General features: G+C 54.6%; 1 protein-coding gene across 4 annotated transcripts in view; it reads right to left on the bottom strand.

Annotated features, from left to right (window-relative positions):
- The window catches only part of LRP1 (LDL receptor related protein 1), a 124213-nt gene that overhangs the window by 22168 nt on the left and 76713 nt on the right, over positions 1 to 25332 (bottom strand). The window contains exons 35-67 of one of the 4 annotated variants that reach the window (XM_058822044.1): positions 24066 to 24197; positions 23729 to 23863; positions 23524 to 23653; positions 22970 to 23096; positions 22572 to 22723; positions 22354 to 22478; positions 20399 to 20770; positions 19596 to 19785; positions 18901 to 19105; positions 18060 to 18252; positions 17264 to 17389; positions 17049 to 17177; positions 15864 to 15983; positions 14768 to 14881; positions 14017 to 14166; positions 13661 to 13783; positions 13059 to 13175; positions 11991 to 12119; positions 11800 to 11922; positions 10666 to 10806; positions 10400 to 10587; positions 8936 to 9119; positions 8668 to 8753; positions 8303 to 8422; positions 7030 to 7217; positions 5861 to 6066; positions 4896 to 5084; positions 4369 to 4517; positions 3872 to 3965; positions 3487 to 3603; positions 2722 to 2841; positions 1572 to 1694; positions 459 to 584 (exon numbers count right to left, since the gene is read on the bottom strand). In XM_058822044.1, coding sequence (XP_058678027.1) covers positions 459 to 584; positions 1572 to 1694; positions 2722 to 2841; positions 3487 to 3603; positions 3872 to 3965; positions 4369 to 4517; positions 4896 to 5084; positions 5861 to 6066; positions 7030 to 7217; positions 8303 to 8422; positions 8668 to 8753; positions 8936 to 9119; positions 10400 to 10587; positions 10666 to 10806; positions 11800 to 11922; positions 11991 to 12119; positions 13059 to 13175; positions 13661 to 13783; positions 14017 to 14166; positions 14768 to 14881; positions 15864 to 15983; positions 17049 to 17177; positions 17264 to 17389; positions 18060 to 18252; positions 18901 to 19105; positions 19596 to 19785; positions 20399 to 20770; positions 22354 to 22478; positions 22572 to 22723; positions 22970 to 23096; positions 23524 to 23653; positions 23729 to 23863; positions 24066 to 24197 — 4923 coding nt within the window. Of the gene's footprint in view, positions 1 to 458; positions 585 to 1571; positions 1695 to 2721; positions 2842 to 3486; positions 3604 to 3871; positions 3966 to 4368; positions 4518 to 4895; positions 5085 to 5860; positions 6067 to 7029; positions 7218 to 8302; positions 8423 to 8667; positions 8754 to 8935; positions 9120 to 10399; positions 10588 to 10665; positions 10807 to 11799; positions 11923 to 11990; positions 12120 to 13058; positions 13176 to 13648; positions 13787 to 14016; positions 14167 to 14767; positions 14882 to 15863; positions 15984 to 17048; positions 17178 to 17263; positions 17390 to 18059; positions 18253 to 18900; positions 19106 to 19595; positions 19786 to 20398; positions 20771 to 22353; positions 22479 to 22571; positions 22724 to 22969; positions 23097 to 23523; positions 23654 to 23728; positions 23864 to 24065; positions 24198 to 25332 lie in introns of all 4 variants that reach the window. The other 3 variants (XM_058822041.1, XM_058822042.1, XM_058822040.1) reach the window with 3 other exon arrangements.

Here is a 25332-nt window from a genome sequence, read left to right on the forward strand (position 1 = left end):
CTGTGACAGGAGGATGAGACAGGGACAGGTGTCAGCAGTGCCCTGAACATGGGGAGGGACAGGACAGGGACAGGGACAGGGACAGGGACAGGGACAGGGACCAGGACAGGGGTCAGCAGTGCCCTGAACATGGGGAGGGACAGAAATCAGCACTGTTCCACACGATGGAAGGGATGGGACAGGGGTCAGCACTGCCCCAAGGAGGGGATGGATGGGACAGGGACAGGTGTCAGCAAGGCCCTGAACATGGGGAGGGACAGGACAGGGACAGGGACCAGGACAGGGGTCAGCACTACCCCTGCACCTCCCTCTGACCCAACCCTGCCCACACCACCCCAAAAAGGAGCAGCTGGAGCTCCTGGGCCACCTCAGAGAAGCCAGCCAGCTCCAGGCCAGCCTGTCCCTCAGGGAACAGGGACACAAAATGACACTGGCTTGTCCCCAAGGCCTCCACTCACCGCATTCCTCCTTGGGCTCATCAGATCCATCCCCACAGTCGTCCTCCCCGTCACATTTCCAGCGTGCAGGGATGCACCTGCCCGAGTCCTTGCAGCGGAATTCATCCACACCACAGGTCATCTGGGCTGCAGGGGACAAAGGGACACAGGGCAGGGTCAGCGCTGCTCAGCACTGTGCTGCTCTCTGCAGGGATGATGGACAGCCTGGAGATGAGGGGATCTTCCTCCTTTTCAAGGAGTTCTCCAGGGAGAGAGGATCCCTGGAGGATCTCAGGGGAGGAGGATCCCAGCGGGACAGAGACACCAAGAGCATCAGCCACTGCACACAGGGACTGAGCAGGGACAGAGGAGGGACACAGGAGGAACTGGGGTAAAACTGAGCAGGGACTGAGGTAGAACTGACCAGGAATTGAGCAGATACTGAACAGGGACTAAGTAGGGACTGGGGTAGAACTGAGCAGAGACTGAGCAGGGACTGAGCAGGGACTGAAGAGGGACTGGGGTAGAGTTGAGCAGGAATTGAGCAGGGATTGAGGAGGGACTAAGGTAGAACTGAGCAGGGACTGAGGAGGGAACTGGGGTAGAACCAGGCAGGAACTGAGCAGGAACTAAGCAGGGATTGGGGTAGAACTGAGCAGGAATTGAGCAGGGACTGAGAAGGGACTGAGCAAGAACAGAGCAGGGAGCTGGGGTAGAACTGAGGTAGAACCGAGCAAGACCTGAGCAGGGACTGAGCAAGGACTGAGCAGGGACTAAGGAGGGACTGAGAAGGGACTGGGGTAGAACTGAGCAGGAACTGAGCAGGGACTGAGCAGAGATCAAGGTAGAACTGAGCAGGAACTGATCAGGGACCAAGGAGGGACTGGGGTAGAATTAAGCAGGAACTGAGCAGAGACAGAGCAGGGACCGAGCAGGGACTGAGCAGAAACTGGGGTAGAACTGAGCACAGACTGGGGTAGAACTGAGCAGGAACTGAGCAGAGACAGAGCAGGGACTGAGCAGGGATCAAGAAGGGACTGGAGCAGGGACTTGCCACCCCTCCAGCACACAGAAGTGCCAGGTGTGATCATTTCACACTGGTCAGAGCCCCCTCCCCACACACAGGTGCCTTACTGCAGTTAGCAGGTTCATCAGAGCCGTCCACGCAGTCGTTGTCACGGTCGCACACCCAGACCCGTGGGATGCAGCGCTTGGTGATGGCACACTGGAACTGGTTGGGGGCACAGGTCACCTCGGCTGCAGCAGGGAGAAAGGGGGGTCAGGAAGGGCAGCAGGGCAGGCAGGGACAGCCATTCCCTTCCCCAAAAACCAGCTGTGGGGCTGGGAGGTGTGTGGGTGCTCCAGGGATCACAAGGGGCTCAGTGGAGATGGAGCAGAGCCATAAAATGGCTCCAGAAGACTCCAAGCTGTGAGGGGACAGGGCAGAGGCCACCAGATCCCTCAGCTGGGCAACGGGCTCAGCCCAAATCCACTTTGAGGGATTTAAGGATTTCATTCCCACTAGGAAACAGGGTGGAGGCCACCAGATCCAGGCTCAGCCCAAATTACACATCAAGGGATTTAAAATGTTTAATTCCCATTAGGAAACAGGGCAGAGGCTACCAGATCCCTCAGCTGGGCAACAGGCTCAGCCCAAATCCATTTCAAGGGATTTTAAATATTTCATTCCCACTAGGAAACAGGGCAGATCCCTCAGCTGGGCAACAGGCTCAGCCCAAATCCACTTCAAGGGACTTAAAGATTTAATTCATTTCATTCCCACTAGGAAATAGGGCAGAGATCACCAGATCCAGGCTCAGCCTAGATCCACTTTGAGGGATTTAAGGATTTCATTCCCACTAGGGAATAGGGCAGAGGCTACCAGATCTCACAGCTGGGCAACAGCTTCAACCCAAATCCATTTCAAGGGATTTAAAACTTGATTCCCACTAGGAAACAGGGCAGAGGCCACCAGATCCAGGTTCAGCCCAAATTCCACATCAAGGGACTTTAAAGATTTCATTCCCACTAGGAAACAGGGCAGATCCCTCAGCTGGGCAACAGGCTCAGCCCAAATCCACTTCAAGGGATTTAAAGATTTCATTTATTTCATTCCCACTAGGAAACAGCAGTAGAGATGACGGCAACAGAGGGTCTGCAGAGACCAGGGGTATGGAGAAAGCCCTGGCACAACCCAGGGAGCCAAACACCCCAAGACACAGACCTGAACCCCTCAATCTGACCCACAGCAGCCCCCAATTGACCCCCAGAGTCCCCCACTCACGACAATCCTTCTCATCCTCTCCGTCCCCACAGTTGTCCTGCCCGTTGCAGCGGAAGATGCCGGGGATGCAGCGGTTGGTGTTGGTGCACTTGAACTGGCTGGGCAGGCAGACGTGGATGTCTGGGGACAAGGTGACAATCAGGGTGTCAGTGTTCAGAAACACATAATCACGAGAATGATTCTATGTAGGGGCTTTAATTGAAGAGCTGGAGGCACCTCAGGGACACAAACGTGGTGTTGGGAGGATGCAGGAGTGCCCAGAGTGTGCTTTAGATTTGGAAAAGAGAGCTCTGGGTGTCAGGGGTACAAACCCAAATCTGACCCCGACATGGGTTAGGGACGAACATGTTTTTATATTCTATCGTTCTATAACTTTCATGTTAATTATTAAACTTATATTGCTCTATTGTATACATAGATTTCATCCAAGCACAGGCTCCTCATGGTCCCCCTCAAACTTCTAACATAGTTTCTCATGATTCTTCTTACGATTAACAATAAATATATTTAATTACTAAACAATCATCACATCTAACAATTATATAATTTATCATATACTGCTTACCCAGGTGCAATTTCACATCATCTGGCAAACACAAAGCCTAACATTTTCAGAGTCTCTTTTTAACATTTTTCCAGGGCCCCACTAAGTCCAGCTTCTTTCTAATTCCCCGAATTTTATGATTTTAAAACCTTTTACTATCAAGGGGGTGACAGGCAGCATCTCCACGCTGTGGAGGGTCACAGGGGGACACAGGGACCTACCACAGTTGGCCTCATCCGAGTTGTCCTGGCAGTCGTTGTCACCATCGCAGATGAAGGCAGGGTTGGTGCAGATCCCTGTGGAGCACTGGAACTGCCCTGGCCTGCACTTGAACTCAGCTGTGGGGTGACACAGGGCCACAGGTTTGCTCTGAGGAACGTTTTGAGGGCACATCTCAACCTCAAACCCCTCCATCCCTCTGGTGTCATCTGGACACTCTCTGGACGCAGCATCCAATTGTGGGCTTGGGCACTGCTCCATGGGACAGATGTGTCCCACTGCTCCCTGAACCCTGTTGTGACTGACCCTCCCCTCCACAGGGCTGTCCCAACAGCCACCCTGCACACCCTGGGACACTTTGGGGCTGTGTCACCCCCTGGCACTCACGGCAATCCTCCGGCTCGTCCGACCGGTCCCCGCAGTCGTCCTCGGTGTCGCATTTCCACCAGAAAGGGATGCACTTGTCATTCTTGCAGACAAACTGAAGGAGAGAGGAGCTCATGGATTTCAGGACAAACTGATGGAGTTCAGGATGGGGAGAGGGGACCCCAAAAGATTTCATCCCACTGAGCTCAGCCGAGGGCACCGATCCTGCACTGTCCCTTCTGGGCATTCCCAAATCCAGACCCAGAGCAAAGCCTTAACCCCACCCAGCCCTTGGGGTTTGAGGAGAGGGGTAAAAGAACATTCTAGAGCTGAAGGTTCTCTGGCTCCACTTCAAACATGAAGTGCCACAGGAGGGAGGTGCTGCCTGCACCCAAACAACACCCCATCACCACCAGGGAGATCATGGCACGAGGGAACCGGACATGGGGAACACCCAGACAGGCAGGGACAGGTGGGGACAGGAAAGGACAGGAAAGGACAGGCAGGCAGGAGCTTACCTGGCTGGCAGTGCAGTTGGACACGCAGGTTTTGCCATCACTGCCCAGGTAGAAGTTGGTGGGACAGGCACATTTGTGCCCCCCACCCGGGGAGAGCAGGCAGAGGTTGCTGCAGCCGCCGTTGTTGGTCTTGCAGGGATGGTTGGGAACTGGGGAGAGCAGGGTGACAACAGCAAGTCAGACCAAGCTGGGGACCCTCAGGGTGGCAAGACCCTTGTCACCCTGCTCCTGCTCCCCCTGCCCAACCTGGCATCCCCCCACATCCCTTTCCTGGCGTGGTTCCCCAGCACCCCCAAGCTGTGCTCCATGAGAAATGAAAATGAGAATTTAAACTTCTATTTCTCCGAAGTATCCAGTCTTATTTACAAGGCCACCCTTTGCAACTTGTTTCTACTTCCATTTCTCTCTCTCTGTCCCATTCCATGGCATTTCCAAGCCAGCATTTCTTATCTCAAGGTTTGCACACAGTGTGAGCTTTTTGTCAGGCTTGGAGAATTCTCTACAAATCCCTTTCCCACGTCGCTCACCGTCAGGCTGGCGGTAGGGGTGGTAGATGTGGATGTCCATGGGCCTGTGCAAGGTGCTGATCAGCAGGGTCTTGTTGGCTCCTGTTGTTTTGTGGGCTCGGTTGATGGATTTGGTCTCCCAGTCAGTCCAGTAGATGAAATCCTCGAAGAGGGTGAGCGCGAAGATGTGAGGGATGTCCTGGCTCAGCACTGAGAGAGGAATGGGTGCTCAGACAGGGGCTTTCACAGAGAAGCAGCATGGACACAGAGGAGTGGCCAGAGCTGGGGACTGTCCCCAACAGTGCTGGCTCCCAGTGCCTGGACCTTCCCAAGGTGTGCTGGCACCCATGGAGCTCAGGAACAGGTACTCAGAGAGGAGCTGTGCCACATTCCCCTCCCATAAAGAAGCAGCAAAGAGGACACAGAGGGGTGACCAGAGCTGGGGACTGTCCCCAACAGTGCTGGCTCCAACACCTGACCAGAGCCTGGCTGTGCTGGCACCCATGGAGCTCAGGAGCAGGCACTCAGAGAGGGACTGAGCCATGTTCCCCTCCCACAAAGAAGCACCACGGACACAGAGGAGTGGCCAGGGATGGGGACTGTCCCAAACAGCGCTGGCTCCAACACCTGACCCAGAGCTGGACCATTCCAAGGTGTGCTGGCACCCACGGAGCTCAGGAGCAGGCACTCAGTGAGGTGCTGTGCCATGTTCCCTTCCCATAAAGAAGCAGCAAAGAGGACACAGAGGAGTGACCAGAGTTGGGCACTGTCCCCAACAGCTCCCACTCCAACACCTGGCCAGAGTCTGGTTGTGCTGACACCCATGGAGCTCAGGAGCAGACACAGAGGGGCTGAGGCACATTCCCCTCCCAAAAGGAAGCACCATGGACACAGAGGAGTGGGCAGAGCTGGGGACTGTTCCCAACAGTGCTGGCTCCAACACCTGACCCAGAGCCTGGCTGTGCTGGCACCCATGGAGCTCTCACCCGTGTGCCTGTTGGAGCCATCCAGGCTGGCAAACTCGATGTAATCCTCACGGGCATCAGCCCAGTAGATCCTGCTGTTGATGTAGTCCAGGGTGAGCCCGTTGGGCCAGGTGATCTTGGTGTCCACAATGACGCTGCGGTTGGTGCCGTCCATGCCGATCTTCCCAATCAGAGAGTGGTCACCCCAGTCTGTCCAGTAGAGGTAGCTGGGGGTGAAACACAAGAGATGTTGAGTTGTAAACCACAAAAATTTCTCCCTGTGAGAATCCCTGGCCCAGAGAAATTGTGGTTGCCCCATTCCTGGAAGTGTCCAAGGTTGGATGGGGCCTGGAGCAACCTGGGACAGTGGGGTGGAACAAGATGGTCTTTAGGGTCCCCTTCCATTCATGACTCTGTGATAAATGGAGGTGCACAGGCGCAGAGTAGGGAAAAGCATCCCAGTGGCCAAGAGGGAAGGTTTGATCCCATCTCCCAACCTCTGGGACAGCAGCAAGATGATCACAGCCCCTTTCCCCAAACCCCAGGGCATGGAACAGGATGGTCTTTAAGGTCCCTTCCATCCATGACTCTGTGATAAACTGAGCTGCATGGCCATCGGGTGGGGAAAAGCAAACCATCCCAGTGTCCCAGAGGCCAAGAGGAAAGGCTTGATCCCATCTCCCAACCTCCGGAACCACAGCAAGATGACCACAGGGCATGGAGCAACCTGGGATAGCGGAAGGTGACTGCCCACAGCAATGAGGTGGAACAAGATGGTCTTTAAGGCTCCTTCCATCCCAAACCACCCCATGACTCTGTGATAAACAGGCACAGGGTAGGGAAAACCATCCAGGTGTCCCAGAGGCCAAGAGGGAAAGCTTCATCCCATCTCCCAACCTCTGGGACTACAGCAAGATGACCACAGGGCATGGAGCAACCTGGCATAGTGGAAGGTGACTGTCCACAGCAGCGGGGTGGAACAAGATGGTCTTTAAGGTCCCTTCCATCCCAAACCACCCCATGACTCTGTGATGAACAGGCACAGGGTAAGGAAAACCATCCCAGTGTCCCAGAGGCCAAGAGGGAAGGCTTGCTCCCATCTCCCAACCTCTGGAACAGCAGCCAGATGCCCCCAGCCCCTTTCCCAGCCCAGCCCAGAGCAGCAGGTGCCCAGTCCCCCAGGCTCTCACCCGTTCTGCACGTCCACCACGAGCGCGCGCGGCTCGCGCAGCCCCGAGTTGACCAGCACAGTGCGGTAGGCCCCGTTGAGCTTGGACACCTCGATGGTGTCCCGGCCCTTGTCACACCAGTAGAGGTTTCCTCCCACCCAGTCCACGGCCAGCCCGTCAGGATTGCTGAGCCCAGTGCGGTGAAGGACCTGCCAGGAGGAGTCAGAGGTGACGGGGATGAGCAGAAAGAACCAAACTTTGTCTCAGTGGTTATAGCATCCCCACTCCCCAGCCCAGATCCTCTTCATCACTCCCCTCTTAGGTTTAGATGGGATATTGGGAAGAAATTCCTCCCTGTGAGGGTGGGGAGGCCCTGGCAGAGGCTGGCCAGAGAAGCTGTGGCTGCTCCAGATCCCTGGAAGTGTCCAAGGCCAGGCTGGATGGGGCTTGGAGCAACCTGGGATAGTGGAAGACGTCCCTGCCCACATCAGGGGAGTGAAACTGGATGATCTTTTTCTCCTCCAAATCATTCCATTCAAAAGCTGATCCTCTCTAATATCATCCTAATCATTAAGAAGCTATGAGCCAGCATTTGCCTTTTAAGCTAAAGAAAGAGGGCTCCTCCTCTCCATAATGGTATTCCTCAACTAAACCCCAGCCCCTGACTTTTTATCATGCTCACTTCATGACTCACTTTCTCTTTAATTATCCAACCCAAACTTCTGTCATTTGTATCAATAAATCCCCCCTCTTTGACAACTCCATAACTCTTCCCCCAACCTTCCTTGTTATCTAATTTTTTAAATTATTTAATGCTTTAATTTTTTATTTTTATTATTTATTATTTTAATTTATTTTAATTCTTTAATGTTACAACTCACTTTATAAGCTTCTTGACCAATCACACACAGCAAAAGCACATTGACAGTAGTTCTATTTAATTACCATAAGCACAGGTACCTTTGGTTAAAACAATGCTTGCTTATTTCCAATACAATACCTGCTTGTAAGCCTTAAAACACAACACACAGAGCTCCATTATTAAGCTTTAACTTTCCTAATATCTTGCTAGATAAACTTTCTGCAGCTTAGAGAGCTATTCAGACAAGCGTTAATACACAGACCATTGTTCTATTTGCTTTTCTACAGTTTAAATAATTTTTCTACTGACCTATCTCATGGCTGCTGCTTTCGCTCTACTCACAGTTCTGCTGTCTCTGAGGCCTGCCTTTTGCAGCTTTCCCCAAAACCCTCTGATTTTCCCTGTAATTCTGTGGATTCCCCCAGTCCCCACCTGGACGTTGCTGCCGTTGATGTGCATGCGGCGGATCATGCTGCCCTGCGTGGTGACATCTGTCCAGTAGATCATCTGCTCCCTGTAGTCGAAATCCAGAGCCACAGCGTTGTTCAGCCCCTGGACAGCAGGGAGGGAGAAGGGTTGCAGCAGCTTCAGTGGCTGCCGTGGGTTCTGGGGGGTTTTATAAAGCCCACAGCCTCGCTGCCTGCTCCTCGCTCACAGTGACATTTAGATGGATCTGCCATTCCCCTGAGAAACCAGGAGCCAAAACTCCTCAGCTCCTGTGTCCTTCAGGGCTTGCTCCATCCCCAAATCCCCTCCATATGGAGCTGCTGTGCCTCCTGCTCTCACTCATGCCTCACCTGTTTGAGCAGGGTGTAGTTGGAGCCATCCAGGTTGAGCTTCCTCAGATAGTAACGGTTGGCAAAGATGAGGAAAGGCTCTTCATCTGCACAGGGAAAGAGGGAGAAGTGGCAGGGGAGCACTGCTGGGATGTGGGCAGAACCCTGCAGACCTGCCACCCCTCCCTCATGAGCTGGGGGCAGCCATTCACCCTCCATCTCCAGCACCAGGAGCATCCCCACGGTCACCAGGAACACCCTGAGCTCTGTGCCCACACCTGGCTCTCACCTGTGACAGCCTTGCAGCTGGTGGGGTTGTCAGGTCTGAGCTTGTAGCCCTCAGTGCAAAGGCACTTGTAGCTGCCCAGGGTGTTGATGCACTTCTGGCTGCAGGGGTAGGTGGTGGAGCACTCGTCGATGTCGATGCACGTCTTCCCGTCGTCCTTCAGCCGGAATCCGGGACGGCATCTGCACTGCAGGAGCAACCCAGAGCTGTCAGACACCTCCAGGGGAGGAGGTGGCAGGTGCTGGGAGGTGACAAGTGTCACCATGGGACATGCAGACTCAGCAAGGACAGCTGAGATGCACAAACAGTGCTTGAAGAGACCGTGTCATGTCCCTGGCCCAGCTGGCACAGGACAGACACAACGCGCAGAGGAGGAGGAGGAGGAGGAGAGGGAACAGCAGGAGCTGTGCCAGGGGAGGTTTAGGCTGGATATCAGGAAAAGGTTCTTCCCCCAGAGGGTGGTCAGACAGAAAAGGTTCTTCACCCCAGAGGGTGGTCAGGCACTGCTGGCTGGAACAGCCCCAGGAGAATTTGGACAATTCTCAAGCACAGAGTGAGATTGCTGAAATCTCCTGGTACAGGACAGACACAACCCACGAAGGAGGAAGAGGAGGAGGAGGAGGAGGAGAGGGAACAGCAGGAGCTGTGCCAGGGAGGTTTAGGCTGGATATCAGGAAAAGGCTCTTCCCCCAGACACTGCTGGCTGGCACAGCCCCAGGAGCATTTGGACAACTCTCAGGCACAGAGTGAGATTGTGAGATCTCCTGTGCAGGAGCAGGAATTGGACTTTGTGGGTCCCTTCCAACTCAGGGCATTCTGTAATTCCACAATCTCTGCAGCCAGCCCGCCCCCACCCTGTTGGGGAAGATGAAACAGGAAAGACTTATGATTGCCTGGCAAAAGATTTTGAGAATATAGAAACTATCAGTGAGATTGAAATGAAAGCAAGCTTTGAGATACTTTAGTTACTGAACAATAGGAAAACAATGGTGTGGCCAGCTGAAGGTGACCCCCTTTTGATGAAACAACACCCTCTGCTCGCAGGCAGCTCCAAGGGTGCGAGCAGACCCTGCCAGCTTGGCAGATGGGGTCCAAAGAGGAGTTTTTAGGGTTTAAAATGTAACCCAGTGTGGTAATGTAGTGATTCTTATAGGCTGTATGGAAATGCTGTAGGATTTGTATCTTGTACTGGATTGGTTAGTGAGAATCAGAATATTCAACACAGAAGATGATTTATTGTATTGTTACAGGAACTTCACTCTCTCATCCTCTTTCCTACTCTCTTTACCTCTCTCTCCCTCTCTCAGGCCTGCTCTGAGCTGTGCCTGGCAGCTCCCAGCAGCTCCCTGCACTTGTCCTTTTGCAATAAACCCCAAATTCCACGCCCTGGCTTCAGAGATCTCTCCTCTCCATCCATCCCGACCATGCAACCCCCCGTCATTCCTACACCACCCCGTGTCCCTTTACCTTGTACCCAATCTTGAGGTCCTCACACTCCTGGGAGCAGCCACTCAGCTTCTTGTTGAGGCACTCGTTGATGAAGCAGTTGAGCTCGTCGGAGCCGTCGGCGCAGTCGTTGTTGTTGTCGCACAGCAGCGCCTCGGAGATGCAATTCCCGTTCTTGCACAGGAAGAAGGAGTCGTTGCACTTGTTTTCTGCAGAGAGGAGGTGGCAGTGGTCAGTGCTGGGATTCCATTATCCCCCCCAGGACCCCAGCATGTCCCCACAGGTACCTGGGCTGCTGCAGCGTGGGTTTTTGGGTGCCTCATCCGAGTGGTCGTGGCAGTCGAACTCGCCGTCGCACTCCCACTGCCGATTGCTGAGGCAGCGGCCGTTCTGGCAGCGGAACTCGTGGGGGCCACAGGTGGGATATTCTGGGGGAGGATGAGGGGCTCAGCCAGCAGCCCACCCTCCTAGGGCTCCCAGAGCCACCATGGGGACACTCAGAGAGAGGAACCATACAGCCAAACCTTCCTGAGCTGCTGGGAGTGATGGGGACAGCACAGAGCAGCTGGCGTGGGACAGGGCTGCCCTGCACACACATGGAACTCTCTGTGGGTTTGGATCTCTGGGTGGATCTGGATGTCTCTGTGGGTTTGAATCTCTTTGTGGGTTTGGATTTCTGTGTGAGTTTGGATCTCTCTCACTGGGTCTGGATCTCTCTGGGTTTGGATCTCTCTGTGTGGATTTGGATCTCTCCGGGGGTTTGGATCCCTCTGGGGGGTTGGATCTCTGGGTAGGTCTGGATGTTTCTGTGGGTTTGGATCTCTCTGTAGGTTTGGATCTCTCTGGGTGGGTCTGGATCCTCTGTGGGTTTGGATAATTCTGTGGATTTAGATCTCTCGGTGGATTTAGATCTCCCTCAGTAGGTTTGGACCTCTCTCACTAGGTTTGGATCTCTGTGTCGGTCTGGATCTCACGGTGGGTTTGGATCTCTCAGTGGGTCTGAATTCCTGTGTGAGTTTGGATCTCTGTCTCGGTCTGGATCTCTCTGGGGGTTTGGATCTCTCAGTGGGTTTAAATATCTGTGTGGGCTTGGATCCCTCTGTGGGTCTGGATCTCTGTGTCTGGGTTTGAATCTCTTTGTGGATTTGGATCTTGGTGGGTTTGGATCTCTCAGTGAGTTTGGAACCCAGTGGGTTTGGATCTCTGGGTGGGTTTGGATCTCTCTGTGGGTCTGGACCTCTGTGTCAGGGCTGGGGCGCTGCCCTCCACTAACAACCCCTTTCTGCTGCCTCTCTGGGCTCCCTCTCACCACACTCACACCAAACCCCTCTGGGGTGATGAAGCCCCTCCCAGGGCACTGTCCCAAAGCCCATGAGGACCCAGCAGGGCCAGTCCCCACCCAGGGTCCCACAAACACCCACCACATTCCGGGGACTCATCAGAGCCATCACCGCAGTCATCGTCGTGGTCGCAGACGAAGTGCTTGGGGATGCACTGCCGGTTCCCACACATGAACTCCCTCTCATCACAGGTGTTGTTGTACACTGCAAAGGGGCACTGTCACCACCAGCCCCTGCCAGCCCCCAGCCTCCCCCAGCCCCCAGGCACTCACAGCAGCCAGCAGCGAGCGTCTCATCAGCCCCGTCAGCGCAGTCCTTGTCCCCGTCACACAGCCAGCGCTCCGGCACGCACACGTAGGTGCCAGGGCACTGGAAGGATCCTGAGCTGCAGGTGGTGAGCTCTGGGGAAGGAAAGGGCAGGATGTGTTACAGTGCAATGTAATAGCCTGTTTTAAACTCTCTTGCTGAGAGCTGTCTGTCAATCTTGGCATTCCAGAGAGGGCATTATCATGTAATTGGCAAAGTTCATAAGATTCGTCTCAGCCCTGGGGACATTGGGCCATCCAGGTGTCCTTTGTCCCTTGAGACTTTCCCCTCCTGTACCTGGTTGGTGGCTCCCTACCCCTTCCATGCCCCTCTCCCCGGGGTTAAAGGAACAGCAACCACGGGGTTGGGGAGTTCTGCTGGAGCTGTTGCTGCATTCAGAGTGGGCCAGAATAAAGCTCTGGATCCAAACCCTCCAGCAGAACCGACTCCTTTCCTCACCATCACCTTAAAGCTTCTCCATCAAGGTAAACCTGAGCTCCTGCAAGCCTGGACCTGTCCCAAGCACCCAGCTGCAATATCCAGCCAGCCAAAGGTGTCTCTGAGGTGAAACCACCACAGTTGCCACCCTTGGTCAAGCAGCAAGGGCTGGACAAGCCCAGGCACGTTCCATCCAGCTCTATTGGTATTTAATTCCATTATATTGGCGCCCAAAGTGGGGCAGCTCCATCCTGGGGATGGATCAGTCAGGGAAGACACCCCTGAGGTGGCACCCTCACTTTTGCTGCAATATCCAGCCAGCCAAAGGTGTCTCTGAGGTGAAACCACCACAGCTGCTGCCTTTGGTCAAGCAGCAAGAGCCAGACGAGCCCAGGCATGTTCTATCCGGCTATATTGTTATTTAATTCCAATAAGGATGGAGCCCCATCACCCCACTGCTGGAGCCCCAGCAGGTATAGATACAATGAGACCACAGGTGGGAGAAGGGATGGGCAGAGGCAGGAACACGGATGTAGGAACATGGTGATGGAGCAGGAAGGGATGGAAACGGGGGAGAAGGGCTGGAGCAGACTCACGGCAGCGACTGTCCTCATCAGAGCCATCCCCACAGTCATCAGCCCCATCACACACCCAGAGCTTGGAGATGCAGCGGTGGTTGTTGCACTCGAACTGCACGGGGTAGCAGAACTTGTCTGGGGGAGGAGAAGAGGAGGAGATGGAGGTCAGAGGGAGGTGATAAAGGGAGGAGAAACCAGCAGAGCATGGCCAGGCTGGGCCAGCTGGGCTCCAGGAGCCCAGGGGGTGTTGTGGTGTTTTTGTCCCACAGGGATGGTGTGGGACTCGCTGGTGGGGACCTGAGGAAGATCCCCAGCTCCTGAGCATTGTTGGGGCTTGTTCCAGGAGGTTAAAACTAAAAGTGCAGCTGAAGGGAGTCATAACTGGTCCAATTCAAAAGTGCTACAGACATTTGTGCATGTGCTGAGCAAATGAGCACATGAGGATATTTACACTGGTCACAGCTAAAAGCACAAAAGTGTGGAGTAAAACCACAAAGGGGGAAGAATCTTGGGTCTGTCCTTGGCAAATGGATGTCAGAGAGAGAAGAGGGTCCTGCCCACCCTGCAGCACCGCCCCGTGCCCCAGCCCAAACCCTGAGTGTCCCCACCCTGCCGCTCACTGCACTGCGCCTCATCCTCGCCGTTCTCGCAGTCATCCTCCTTGTCACAGGTCCAGGTCATGGGGATGCACCTCCCACTCGGGCAGGCAAAGTAGTTGGATGGACATTTGGGCTTCCTCCCACCTACTTTGTGATGGAAACATCAGTGAGGACAACAGCACAGCCAGGTCCTGCCTCCTCCCAGCCCAGAACTGAAGGATTCCTCCCCAAAATCCCCCTGAGGTCCCAGCTCCCTCCAGCACCATCTATGCAGGAGAACAACAGTCCCAGTGGGCAAACAGAACCTCCACAGCCCAAGCAGACCCCAAAAGGGGCATCCCTGCCCCCCAGAGCCCCCTGTGCCCTCCTGCTCTCACCGGGGCAGTTGCGCTCGTCCGAGAAATCGCCGCAGTCGTTGGCACCGTCACACACCCAGCTGGGGGCATAGCACAGCGACGTGTGCTCGCACTTCTGGAACGTGGTGCCCTTCACCCCCAGCTTGAAGTAGCTGCTGCAGTCGGTGGCAGCTGAGAGGAATCACAGAAGGAGCTCCGGTGACACAGCAGGAACCACGGCAGAAGCCCCCTGGTCTGGCTCCACCATGTGGCACTGGACCCTGCCCTGCTGCCAGGGCCCACCACACCCCACAAACCCCCAGATGTGCCCCACACACCCCCAGATATGCCCCACACATGCCCAGAACTGCAGGGATCCAACAGGTTTTGGGGTGCTGAGCATGGCACAGAGGGGCTGAAGGGGAGGGCTGGGACTGCCTCATCCCAGGACTGAAGCAGGACCCTCCTCCCTCCCTGACCCACCACGTGGCACTGGACCCTGCCAGAGACTACCACACCCCACAGACCCCCAGATATGCCCCACACATGCCGAGAGCTGCAGGGATCTAACAGGTTTTGGGGTGCTGAGCACCAGCAGGATCCAAATGGTGTTGGGGTGCTTCAGAGGGGCTGAAGGGGCGGGTTGGGGCTGCCCCATCTCAGGACAGGAGCAGGACCCTCCTCCCTCCCCGACCCATCCCAAATCCCAAATCCCAGCTCCCTGCTGCCAGCACTGAGAGCAGGAGCATCCCCAGAGCTGAGGAGGGGCCAGGGGCAGCAGCTGGGCACTCACTGCAGTTCATCTCATCAGATGCATCCTCGCAGTCGATGAACTGGTTGCAGCGGCTGGAATTGCCGATGCAGGTCCCGTCCCGGCAGCGGAACTCGGTGGCAGCACAGCTGGTCTCTGCCGGGGGGGGAGAAACCCCCAAAATTCATGAGGAAGGGTCCTCACATGCACATCCACACCTCCCCAGTGCCCACACAGCTCTGGGATGCTCAGAGTGCTCCCAGACCCTGCCTGGCTCACGCTCTCCCTGGCACAAGCAGAGCTGGACAGGACTCTGAGGAGCTCCTGACTGGCCCTGTCACTTTGGAACAGAGCAGTGTCACAGACATCTTTTATGAAAAATCCTTTCCTTAGGATTTTTCCTCCCGAGAAGCTGAGAGGTCTCAGGAACAAAATGTAAACAATGATTATCTGCTGCTGTGGAATGCAACAGGGGCATCTGTGATTGGTCTCATAGAGTTGTTTCTAATTAATGGCCAATCACAGTCAGCTGGCTTGGACTCTGTCCGAGACAGAAGATTTTGTTATTCATTCCTTTCTATTCTTAGCTAGCCTTCTGATTAAACATTTTCTTCTATTCTTTTAGTATGGTTTTAATGTAATATATATCATAAAATAATAAATCAAGCCTTCTGAAACATGGAGTCAGATCCTCAGTCTCTCCCCTCACTCAAAGACCCCTGTGAACATGGTCACAGAGCAGACCCTGCCTGAGCCCCTCTCCCTGGCACAACCAGAGCTGGACAGGACTCTGAGAAGTTCCTGACTGCCCCTGTCACTTTGGAACTGAGCAAACCCACCCTGCAGCCCCCAAGAGAATGCCTGGGAGCCATGAGGAGCAGTGACATTACACCCCTGGCTGTCAAACCCCTCTCTCTGGGAAGCTCTGAGTGCTGCACACCCATACCCAGGAATTTTTCCTCTCAGCTGTCACCGCGAGCTTTACAAACCAGCGCAAGCTTGACCTTGACTCTCTGTTAGCCCTGGCTCTGCTCTGCTCCTGTCAAGCTGACAGTAACTCCTTCCTCTCCTTTCTGAAGCTGCTGTCCCTGTCCCAGGCAGCTGCCAGGGGCTGGCTGGGGGCCAGGCAGACACTCACTGTTGCAGGGCACCTCGTCCGAGTTGTCCCCGCAGTTGTCCACGCCGTCGCACCAGTAGCGGCTGGCGACGCAGCGCCCGTTCATGCAGTGCAGGAAGCCCTTCTTGCACTTGCGGCTGCCTGCCGGGGAGGAAGAGGAGGAGGAGGAAGAGGAGAAGGTGAGGAGAAGGAGGGCAAGCATCCTCGACAGTCTCAGATCCTTTGGGAGCTTCCAGCAGAGGAAGAAACCACAGAGAATCAACAGGAAACCTATTCCTTCATGCACTTACAGCTGCCGGCCAGGGAGGAAGAGGAGGAAGAGGAGGAGGAGGAGGAAGAGGAGAAGGTGAGGAGAAGGAAGGCAAGCACCCCTGAGGGTCTTAGATCCTTGGGGAGCTTCCAGCAGGGGAAGAAACAACAGAGAACCAACAGGGAACTTATTCCTTTGTGCAGAAGGATTAGGGAACCTATCCCTTCTTGCACTTGCAGCTGCCTGCCAGGGAGGAAGAGGGTGAGGAAGAAGAGGAGAAGGAGGGCAAGCACCTCTGAGGGCCTCAGATCCTCGGGGAGCTTCTAGCAGGGAAAGAAACCACAGAGAAGGATCAGGGAATCTATTCCTCTCAGATCCTCAGGAGCTTCCAGCAAGGGAAGAAATCACAGAGAAGGATTAGGGAACCTATCCCTTCTTGCACTTACAGTTGCCTGCCAGGGAGAAAGAGGAGGAGGAGGAAGAGGAGAAGGTGAGGAGGAGGGCAAGCACCCCCGAGGGTATTAGATCCTTTGGGAGCTTCCAGCAGGGGAAGAAACAACAGAGAAGGATTAGGGAACCTATTCCCTCATGCAAAAGGATTAGGGAACCTATCCCTTCTTGCACTTCTGGCTGCCTGCCACGGAGGAAGAGGAGGAGGAGGAAGAGAAGGAGGGCAAGCACCTCTGAGGGTCTCAGATCTTTGGGAAGCTTCCAGCAGGGGAAAAAAACCACAGAGAAAGATCAGGGAACCTATTCCCTCATGCATAGGGATTTGGTTTAGTTTGGTGCCACAGTTGGTATCTTCTCCCTCACAAAGGTGGGATCTGCCTGTGATCACCTCTCACCTCCTCCCTGCACTGTGCCTTGCTGGCACTCCCAGCTCCTGCTCTTCTAACACAGGCACATTTTCTGCCAAGGTGTGTGGGTGAGCAAGGCAGCAAGAGGAGGAACCTTACTGCAGTAGGACTGCTTCTCGTCCGACTTGTCCTTGCAGTTCACGACGCCGTCGCAGGTGCGGCTGAAGTCGATGCATTCTCCATTCCCGCACTCAAACTCCTCGTGCACGTTGCAGGTGGAATTCACAGCTGGAAAGAGCACGGGAAATGTCAGCTCTGCCAGGCTGAGATCAGCCTCACCCCTTCCTCTCCTCATTCTGTCCCATCCTCCTCACCTTTGCAGGTGAAATCCTCCTGCAGGACGCGCTCCCCACGGCAGGAGCAGTTGACGTGGCCCTTAGGGGTGAGCAGGCACAGGTCCTGGCAGCCACCGTTGTTCACCCGGCACGGGGACAGCTCACCTAGGACAGAGGGACACTGGTCACACCAGGGATGGACCCAGCAGACCCTGCTCCTCCTCCCTGCTGTGGGATGCCTCCCCAGGGTCTTCCCATGGGGCTATGGAGGGTGTAGGGGGCTGGAGGAACCTGGTCTCCCCAGATTTTACAAGGAAAAGCAGGGACAGGGCAAATCCTCTTTGTCTTCAGCCTGCACTGGGTTTGGGGATGGACAACTCTGGTGTGAGAGTCATGAGGGGGCAACAACAAGCTGGGAAGGACAATGGGATGATTCCAAAAGGGCTAGGAAGGATGAGGGGATGGATTCCCAAAGGGCCAGAATGGACAGAGAGATGGGTTCCCAAAGAACCACGAAAGGATGGTGGGATGGGCTCCCAAAGGAACACGATGGACAGTGGGATAGATTCCCAAAGGAAGGACAGTGAGAGGGACTCCCAAAAGGCCAGGAAGGACAGAGGGATGGATTCCCAAAAGGCCAGGAAGGACAGTGGGATGACTTCCCAAAGAGCCAATGAAGGATGGTGGGATGGATTCCTGAAGAGCCAGGAAGGACAGTGGGATAGGTTCTCAAAAGACCATGAAGGACATTGGGATGGGTTCCCCTTCCCTAACCCTGCTGCCAGGCTGAGGAGCAGAGCTCAGGGATGCTGCAGGGACCCCAGAGGGTGCTCACAGCTGTCGGTGTCGTTGGCCACGGCGATGATGCCCATGGGCTGCTGAGGGATGTCCACTCTGAGCAGCTTCATGTCAGTGCCCACGTACTTGTTGGCACGCTGCACGGCCCGGCGCACCCAGTCTGTCCAGAAGATGTAATCCCCATACACGGCCAGGCCAAAGGGGTGCACGGGCTCCGACTTCAGGATCACCTGCCAGGCACAGAATCGTGGCATGAGTTGGGTTGGAAAGGGTAAAGTCATCTCTTCAAACTCATCTCGTTCCCACATGGGTGGATACACCTTCCAGGATTGCTCCAAGTTCCATCCAACCTGTACTTGGACACTTCAGAGAAACCTTGAGGTTGGAAAAGATCTCCCAAGATCAAGTCCAACCTGTGACTGACCACCTCCAGAGCACTCAGTGCCATGTCCAGCAGTTCTTTGGACACTTCCAGGGATGGTGAAGTGTCCACTTCCACCACCAACCTGGGCAGCCCCTTCCAACGTTTAGAAATTCCTTCTCGTGTCCAACCTGGATTCCCTGCCTCAGTCCAGCAGTTCCTTGGACACCTCCAGGGATGGTGACTCTACCACCAACCAGGGCAGCCCCTTCCAACATTTAGAAATTCCTTCTCGTGTCCAACCTGAACCTCCTCTGATGCAGCTTGAAGCCAAGTCCTCACTTCTCAGGGACACAGCCCCGGTGGGAGCAGGAGGAACCCACTTTGGGGTGCAGCCCCAGAGCCCCCCAAACACAGAGTGACCTCCCCAGCCCCAGGAACATCTCTGCTTCCCTCTGCCCACACTCCAGCCCCATTATGGACACCCTCCTCCCCATCTCCCTGTCCTAAGACTCACGTGGCGATGGGAGCCATCGTATTCACAGCGCTCAATCTTGTCCAGGGTGGCATCAGAGAAGTAAATCTTCTCAGCCTTGTGGTCGATGGCCAACCCGTTGGGCGTCCGTATGTCCTGGTCGATAATGATGAGGACGTTGGCGCCGGAGAGGGTGGCCCGCATGATGCTGGGGTGCTGCTCGTTCCAGTTGGTCCAGAACATCAGGCTGGGAGGGGAGGGACACAAAACACCTTTGGAGCACCAGCTCAGCCCATCCCTCCATGGCTGGGAGGCTTCCAGGGACTAGGGGATGCATGGGATATCATTACCACAAAAAACGAGTGGGGAGGTGCTGCAGCCAGCTGGGAAATGTGGCACCTCATGGATGGGGATGGGATAAGGGGTTTGACACCCAAGGCCTTTGGAGCCCCAGCTCAGCCACATCCAGGCTGGCTCAGCCCATCCCTGCATGGCTGGGGGGCTTCCAGGGACTGGGGCATGCATGGGACAACATTCCCACATAAAACCAATAGGAAGGGGGTGAATGAGGGTGCTGCACCCCATGGATGGGGATGGGCCAGGGGGTCTGAAGCTATTTATGGGGAGGGGGCTACAGGGTCTTTCCTCCCTGGGAGTCCTGTGCTGGGATCCAGAGCTCCCTCCCCACCACGCGTGGATCCCTGGGGATGCTGGCTGGACCCTCAGTGGTCACTCACTTCTGGCACTCGTCCAGCACGAAGGCCCGGGGGTGGTCATCCCCTGACATGGTGATCACAGTCTCCCTCTCAAAGGCCCCCAGCCTGCTCTGGTCCACGGTGTGCCGGGTGATGGTGGACGTGGTGTAGCTGGTCCAGTACAGGGTGTCCCAGCCACGGTGGTAGGCCAGTCCCTCCACTGAGCCCACATCTGTGGGGACAGAAAAGGTCACAGCCAGCCCTGAGCCTGATGTACAACTAAAAAAATATTTAATTTTTAGGGTAAAAAGTAAAAAAAAAAAGTATTTTAAAAAGGTGTCTCTGGGGTGAATCACCACACATCCAGAAAGCCAAAACTGTCTATGGGGTGAAACACCACACATCCAGCTGGCCAAAAGTGTCTCTGTGGTGATCCAGCTAGCCAAAAGTGTCTCTGGGGTGAAAACATGACACATCCAGCCAGCCAACTGGGATGAAACACCACACACCCAGCCAGCCAAAAGTGTCTCTGGGGTGATCCAGCTGGTCAAAAGTGTCTCTGGGGTCAAACACCACACATCCAGCCAGCCAAAAACATCTCTGGGGTGAAAACACCACACACCCATCTAGTCAAATAATGTCTCTGGGGTGAAAAACCACACATCCAGCTGGCCAAAAACGTCTCTGGGGTGAAAACACCACAGATCTAGCTGGCCAAAAGTGTCTCTGGGGTGAAAACACCACAGTTGCTGCTACTTGGTTCAGCACCACGGGCCAGACAAGCCAAGGTACGCCTTGTCCAGCAACATTGGTAATATCCCAATAGAGAACCCCCTGCCACCTACTCTCCACGATGGTCTTGCGCCCCGTGCCATCGTCATTGATCTGCTGGATGTTCCCGAAGTGGATGTCACTGTAGAAGATGCGGTTGCTGCCCTTGGAGCCGTAGCGGTAATCGAAGGCCAGGGCGATGACATTCTTCATGTGCTCGGCGTCCTCGAAGGGCTTGATGGGCGCATTGAGGTTGTTCTCATCCGACAGGTGGATGCTCTTGAGGATGGTGCGCTCCGAGTAGAGCAGGTACCCGTCGTAGTCGCGGCAGCTGACGCCGTCCTCCGAGAGCATCCCGTGGGCGCAGGCGCACGTCCTCTGCCCGCCGCCGCGGAACAGGCACAGCTGCTGGCAGCCCCCGTTGTTCTGGGCACAGACGTTGGTGCCTGGATGTTGGGCAAGGTGAAACAGGAAAGCCTCATAAATAGGATTGTCTGGCAAAAGGTTTTGAGAATATGGAAGCTGTAAACGAGATTGAAATGAAAGCAGGTTTAGGTGAGCCAGGGAGGATCGTGGATGGACAGGCACACAGACGGACAGGTGAGGATGTTGGGGAAGGTGAAACAGGAAAGACTTATAAATTAGGATTGTCTGGCAAAAGGTTTTGAGAATATGGAAGCCATTAAGCGAGATTGAAATGAAAGCAGGTTTAGGTGAGCCAGGAGGATCACAGACAGAGAGACACACAGACAGATACACAGACAGACACACAGACAGACAAGGCAAGGACGTTGGGGAAGATGAAACAAGAAAGCCTTATAAATATGATTATCTGGCAAAAGATTTTGAGAATATGGAAACTATAAGCTATAAGTGAGATTGAAAGTGAAAGCAAGCTTTGAGATACTTTAGCTACTGAACAACTGGAAAACAATGGTGTGGCCAGCTGAAGGTGATCCCCTTTTGATGGAACAACACCCTCTGCTTGCAGACAGCTCCAAGAGTCAGAGCAGACCCTGCTAGATTGGCAGAAGGGGTCCAAAGAGGAGATTTTAGGGTTTAAAACTGCTCCAAAGAGGAGTTTTTAGGCTTAGCAGAAGGAGTCCAAAGAGTAATTTTTAGGGTTTAAAATGTAACACAATATGGTAATGTAATGATTCTTATAGGCTGTATGTAAATGCTATAGGATTTGTATCTTGTACTAGATTGGTTAGTGAAAATCAGAATATTCAACACAAAAGATGATTTAATGCATTGTAATGAGAACTTTGTCCTCTTACCCTGCTGAAGATTGCAATGCAAGTTGTTTTCAATTACCATCTGTATGGCAGATTATCTTTTGTCAAGTGAGCAGTTTGCTTTATCTCTCTCTTTGAGTGACCACATTCACACCTCCCTCTGGGGGGACATCTGCTGATAACAGCTATTGAATGTCACTGCATGGCTGATAAGAACTACAGCATCTCATTGTGAGATGCTCTGCACAGGGGGAGGAGCCAAGCATTCCTACCTGGATACAATCTGAGGTTTCAAACATTCCCACCTGGATATAATCTGAGATTTCAAACATTCCTACCCGGATATAATCTGAGGTTTCAAACATTGCTACCCAAATATAATCCAGAGGTTTTTGAGACACCAGCATGGCTTCTCCACTGGACTCCCCAGAGGAGCAGCAGCTGCCTCTTCTTCCACTGGATCTTCAGAGGAAGAATAAATCCTTCTCTACAGGACCCCCTTGCTCCAACAGAACCACCCCTGACACTGCAGGAGGGCTGCAGCCACATTTCCAATGGGACTGCTGCCAACACCCCGACCCACAGGGTGTCAGGTTGGGTTCTGACTCTGTCAGGCACTTTCAATGCTCAGCACTCCTGGAGGAAGGAACAGGCTCCAACCATGGGGGAACAGGCTCAAACCATGGAGGAAGGAACAGGCTCAAACCCCAGTGCAACACGACTCCAATGGGGACAGAGTGATCCCAACCCTATTCCCCACATGAAGATCTGCCCCCCATGCTCACACCTACCCTTCTGCCGGGCCCGGTTGAAGACTTTGATGTCCTTGAGCTGCACACCAATCCCAGTCCTCAGGGACACCGACTCGGTGGCGTTGTCCTTGTTTCCTCTTTTGATGGAGCCATTGGCATGGGTCCTGAAGGAAGACATGGTCACCAAGGACCCTTCCCCACCTTCCCACCAGCTCCCCCCATCCTCCACAGAGCCCCCAGCCCCTTTGGCACCTCACCTATCACTCCAGTAAATGTATTCCTCAAAGACTGACACGGAGAACATGTCCATGTTGTTGCTGGACAGGACAACCTCGCGGTTCTCTCCCGTCTCCAGGTCAATCCGTTCGATTTTGTCTGTCCGAGCATCACACCAGTACAGCTTCCCATCCTGCAGGGGTGAGATAACATCCCAGTTGGTGTGGGAGCAGCACCACCCTCTGCACCTCTGGCAGGATGTCCTGGGGTTCAGAGCACCTTGGACAACCCTCCTGAGACCCTGGAGCCCTGAGGAGGGCAAGAATGTCCCCAGCAATAAGGCATGGCCACAAAACCATCCAGGTACCATCCAGGTACCATCCAGGGACCATCCAGGGACCCTGGGGACTGGTGCCATCCTCCCAGATGCCAACTGTACCTCGTAGTCCACAGAGATCCCGTTGGGCCAGCTGATGCTGACGTTGACCAGCACCATCCTCTCGGTGCCGTCCAGGCGCGAGCGCTCGATGCGGGGGTACTGCCCCCACTCTGTCCAGAACAGGTACCTGAGGGGACAGCAGGGATGTCACCACAGGTTTGTCACCATGAGCAGCATTGGCCCTTTGAGTAAAGGACAGACACCACCTCATTCATGCCCCAACACTGGGGCTTCAATCCAGACCCTGCCCAACCATACACATTACATGCTCTGCATCTCTATCCAAACTCCTCTGCTCTCCCTGGGGCTCTGCCCAAAGCTGAAGCCACTAAGGAGGCTCCACTTGGATTTTCTGAGGTTCTGACACCCATCAGGTCCCAAGGGGCCCCCAGGGAATTTAGCTCATCAGTGAAAGGCAGATTAAATCCAAGGTTTGGACTCCTTGGTATGGTGAGTCCTTCCCTGCTGTGTGTACACAGCTCTGCTGGAGGTGCTGGGGGTCTCACCCTGTGCCCACCCCACAGGTGATGCCCCTCTTTGGGGCAGTGTCTCACCCCTTCTCTGGATGGACTGTGATGGCCCGTGGCTTGTCCAGCCCCTGCGAGATGACCACGTAGCGGAAGGACCCGTTCAGCCTGGCCACCTCAATGACATCAAAGCCCTGGTCTGTCCAGTAGATGTTTCCTGCAAGAGGGGATGATGAGCCCCCACACAAGCCCCACTGTCCCCCCTGGCCCTGTCCCCAGAGCCCCATCCCACCTGCAATCCAGTCCACAGCAATGCCCTCCACACGGCCAATGCCGTTGGTCACCACGTCCTCACGCCACGTCTGGTCCCTCTTGGCTCGACTGATGGTGCTCAGGCCCATGTCCACCCAGTAAATCGTGTCATTCTCTGAGAGAGGGACAAGGAGGGAGGAGTGGACAAGTCAGTGACCACCTCTGGTCACTCCAGAATGGTAAAAACCTCCACCCTGGAGCCCTGAAATTCTCCCTCACGTGGCGCTACCAAGGGGGCATTCCAGGGTGCCAAAAGGGTGATGGTGACGTCCCCCTCATGCCCCCCATCCCCTGTCCTGTCCCCAGCCCTGCATCACCTGCGTGGAAGTCGATTCCCACAGCCAGGGAAGTTCCCGACACTGGCACCAGAGCGTCCGACTTGTCATTGGGGTCCAGGGGGATGCCCCGGATCCCCTCGTGCACTGAGTACAGCAGGAAGGAGCCAACACCTGCAGCACAGGTGTAGGGAGAGTCAGACACACCCTAAAACCCACAGGCTGTCCCTCCCCCATGGAAAACTGGGGAGGAGAATGAGCCTGGCAGGATTCTGCAGACGCAGCAACACTGGGGTCTGCAACCCTGGCACAATCCTGGTCCTGCCCTGCTCCAGGGGGGCACGAGTGAACCCCCTCCCACCACCCACCACCCACCACCCCCACCCCCTTGGCAAAGGCTCCACAGCTCATCTGGGTCAGGGCAACACTTGTTATTCAGCCCCTGCCCTGACCCAGATGGTGCAGAGCTCTGCCAAACCCCCCCGAAACCACCCGGAACATTTTGCACACAAACAGCCTTTGAGAGAGAGGCCCTGGCAGTGCCCGAGGGGATGGCACAGAACAAAGTGGGCATGGGAGATCTGCAGAGTGAGGGATGTGCCTGGCTCTGCTCCCAGTGTGCCCAACCTGCTGCCCACTGCCAGGGTGCCACCTCTCTCTGGGAGGGTCACAGGATCACAGAATCAATCACAGAATCAATCACAGAATCACAGAATCAATCATAGAATCCCAGAATCAATCACAGAATCCCAGAATCAATCCCAGAATCACAGGATCAATCACAGAATCACAGAATCAATCACAGAATCATTCACAGAATCACAGAATGAATCACAGAATGAATCACAGAATCACAGAATCACAGAATCACAAAACCAATCACAGAATCAATCACAGAATCACAGAATAATGAGGTTGGAAGAGACCTCTAAGATCATCAAGTCCAACCTATGCCCTAACACCTCAGTTGTAGTACCAAGTGCCATGTCCAGCCTTTTTTTAAACACATCCAGAGATGGTGATTCTGCCATCTCCCTGGGAAGAGCATACCAGTGCTTTATTACTGTTTTGGTGCAAAATTTCTTTCTAATATCCAACCTATACCTTCCCTGACGTAGCTTGAGACTGTCCTGTCCCAATCCCCTCCACCAGTGGCCCCACATTCATCAGGGACAGCCCATGCAAAGGGTCTTGATGCCACCTGAGCCCACAACCCCTCCAAACCTCCAGTGTCCCTCTGGTGCCCTGCAGTGACATTGGGGAGGAGCCCATGAGCAGCCAGAACAAGGGGCCACCAGCTCAGGTGGCC

The sequence above is a fragment of the Ammospiza caudacuta genome, chromosome 31 (genome assembly GCF_027887145.1).
Source record: "Ammospiza caudacuta isolate bAmmCau1 chromosome 31, bAmmCau1.pri, whole genome shotgun sequence".
Lineage (NCBI taxonomy): Eukaryota > Metazoa > Chordata > Aves > Passeriformes > Passerellidae > Ammospiza > Ammospiza caudacuta.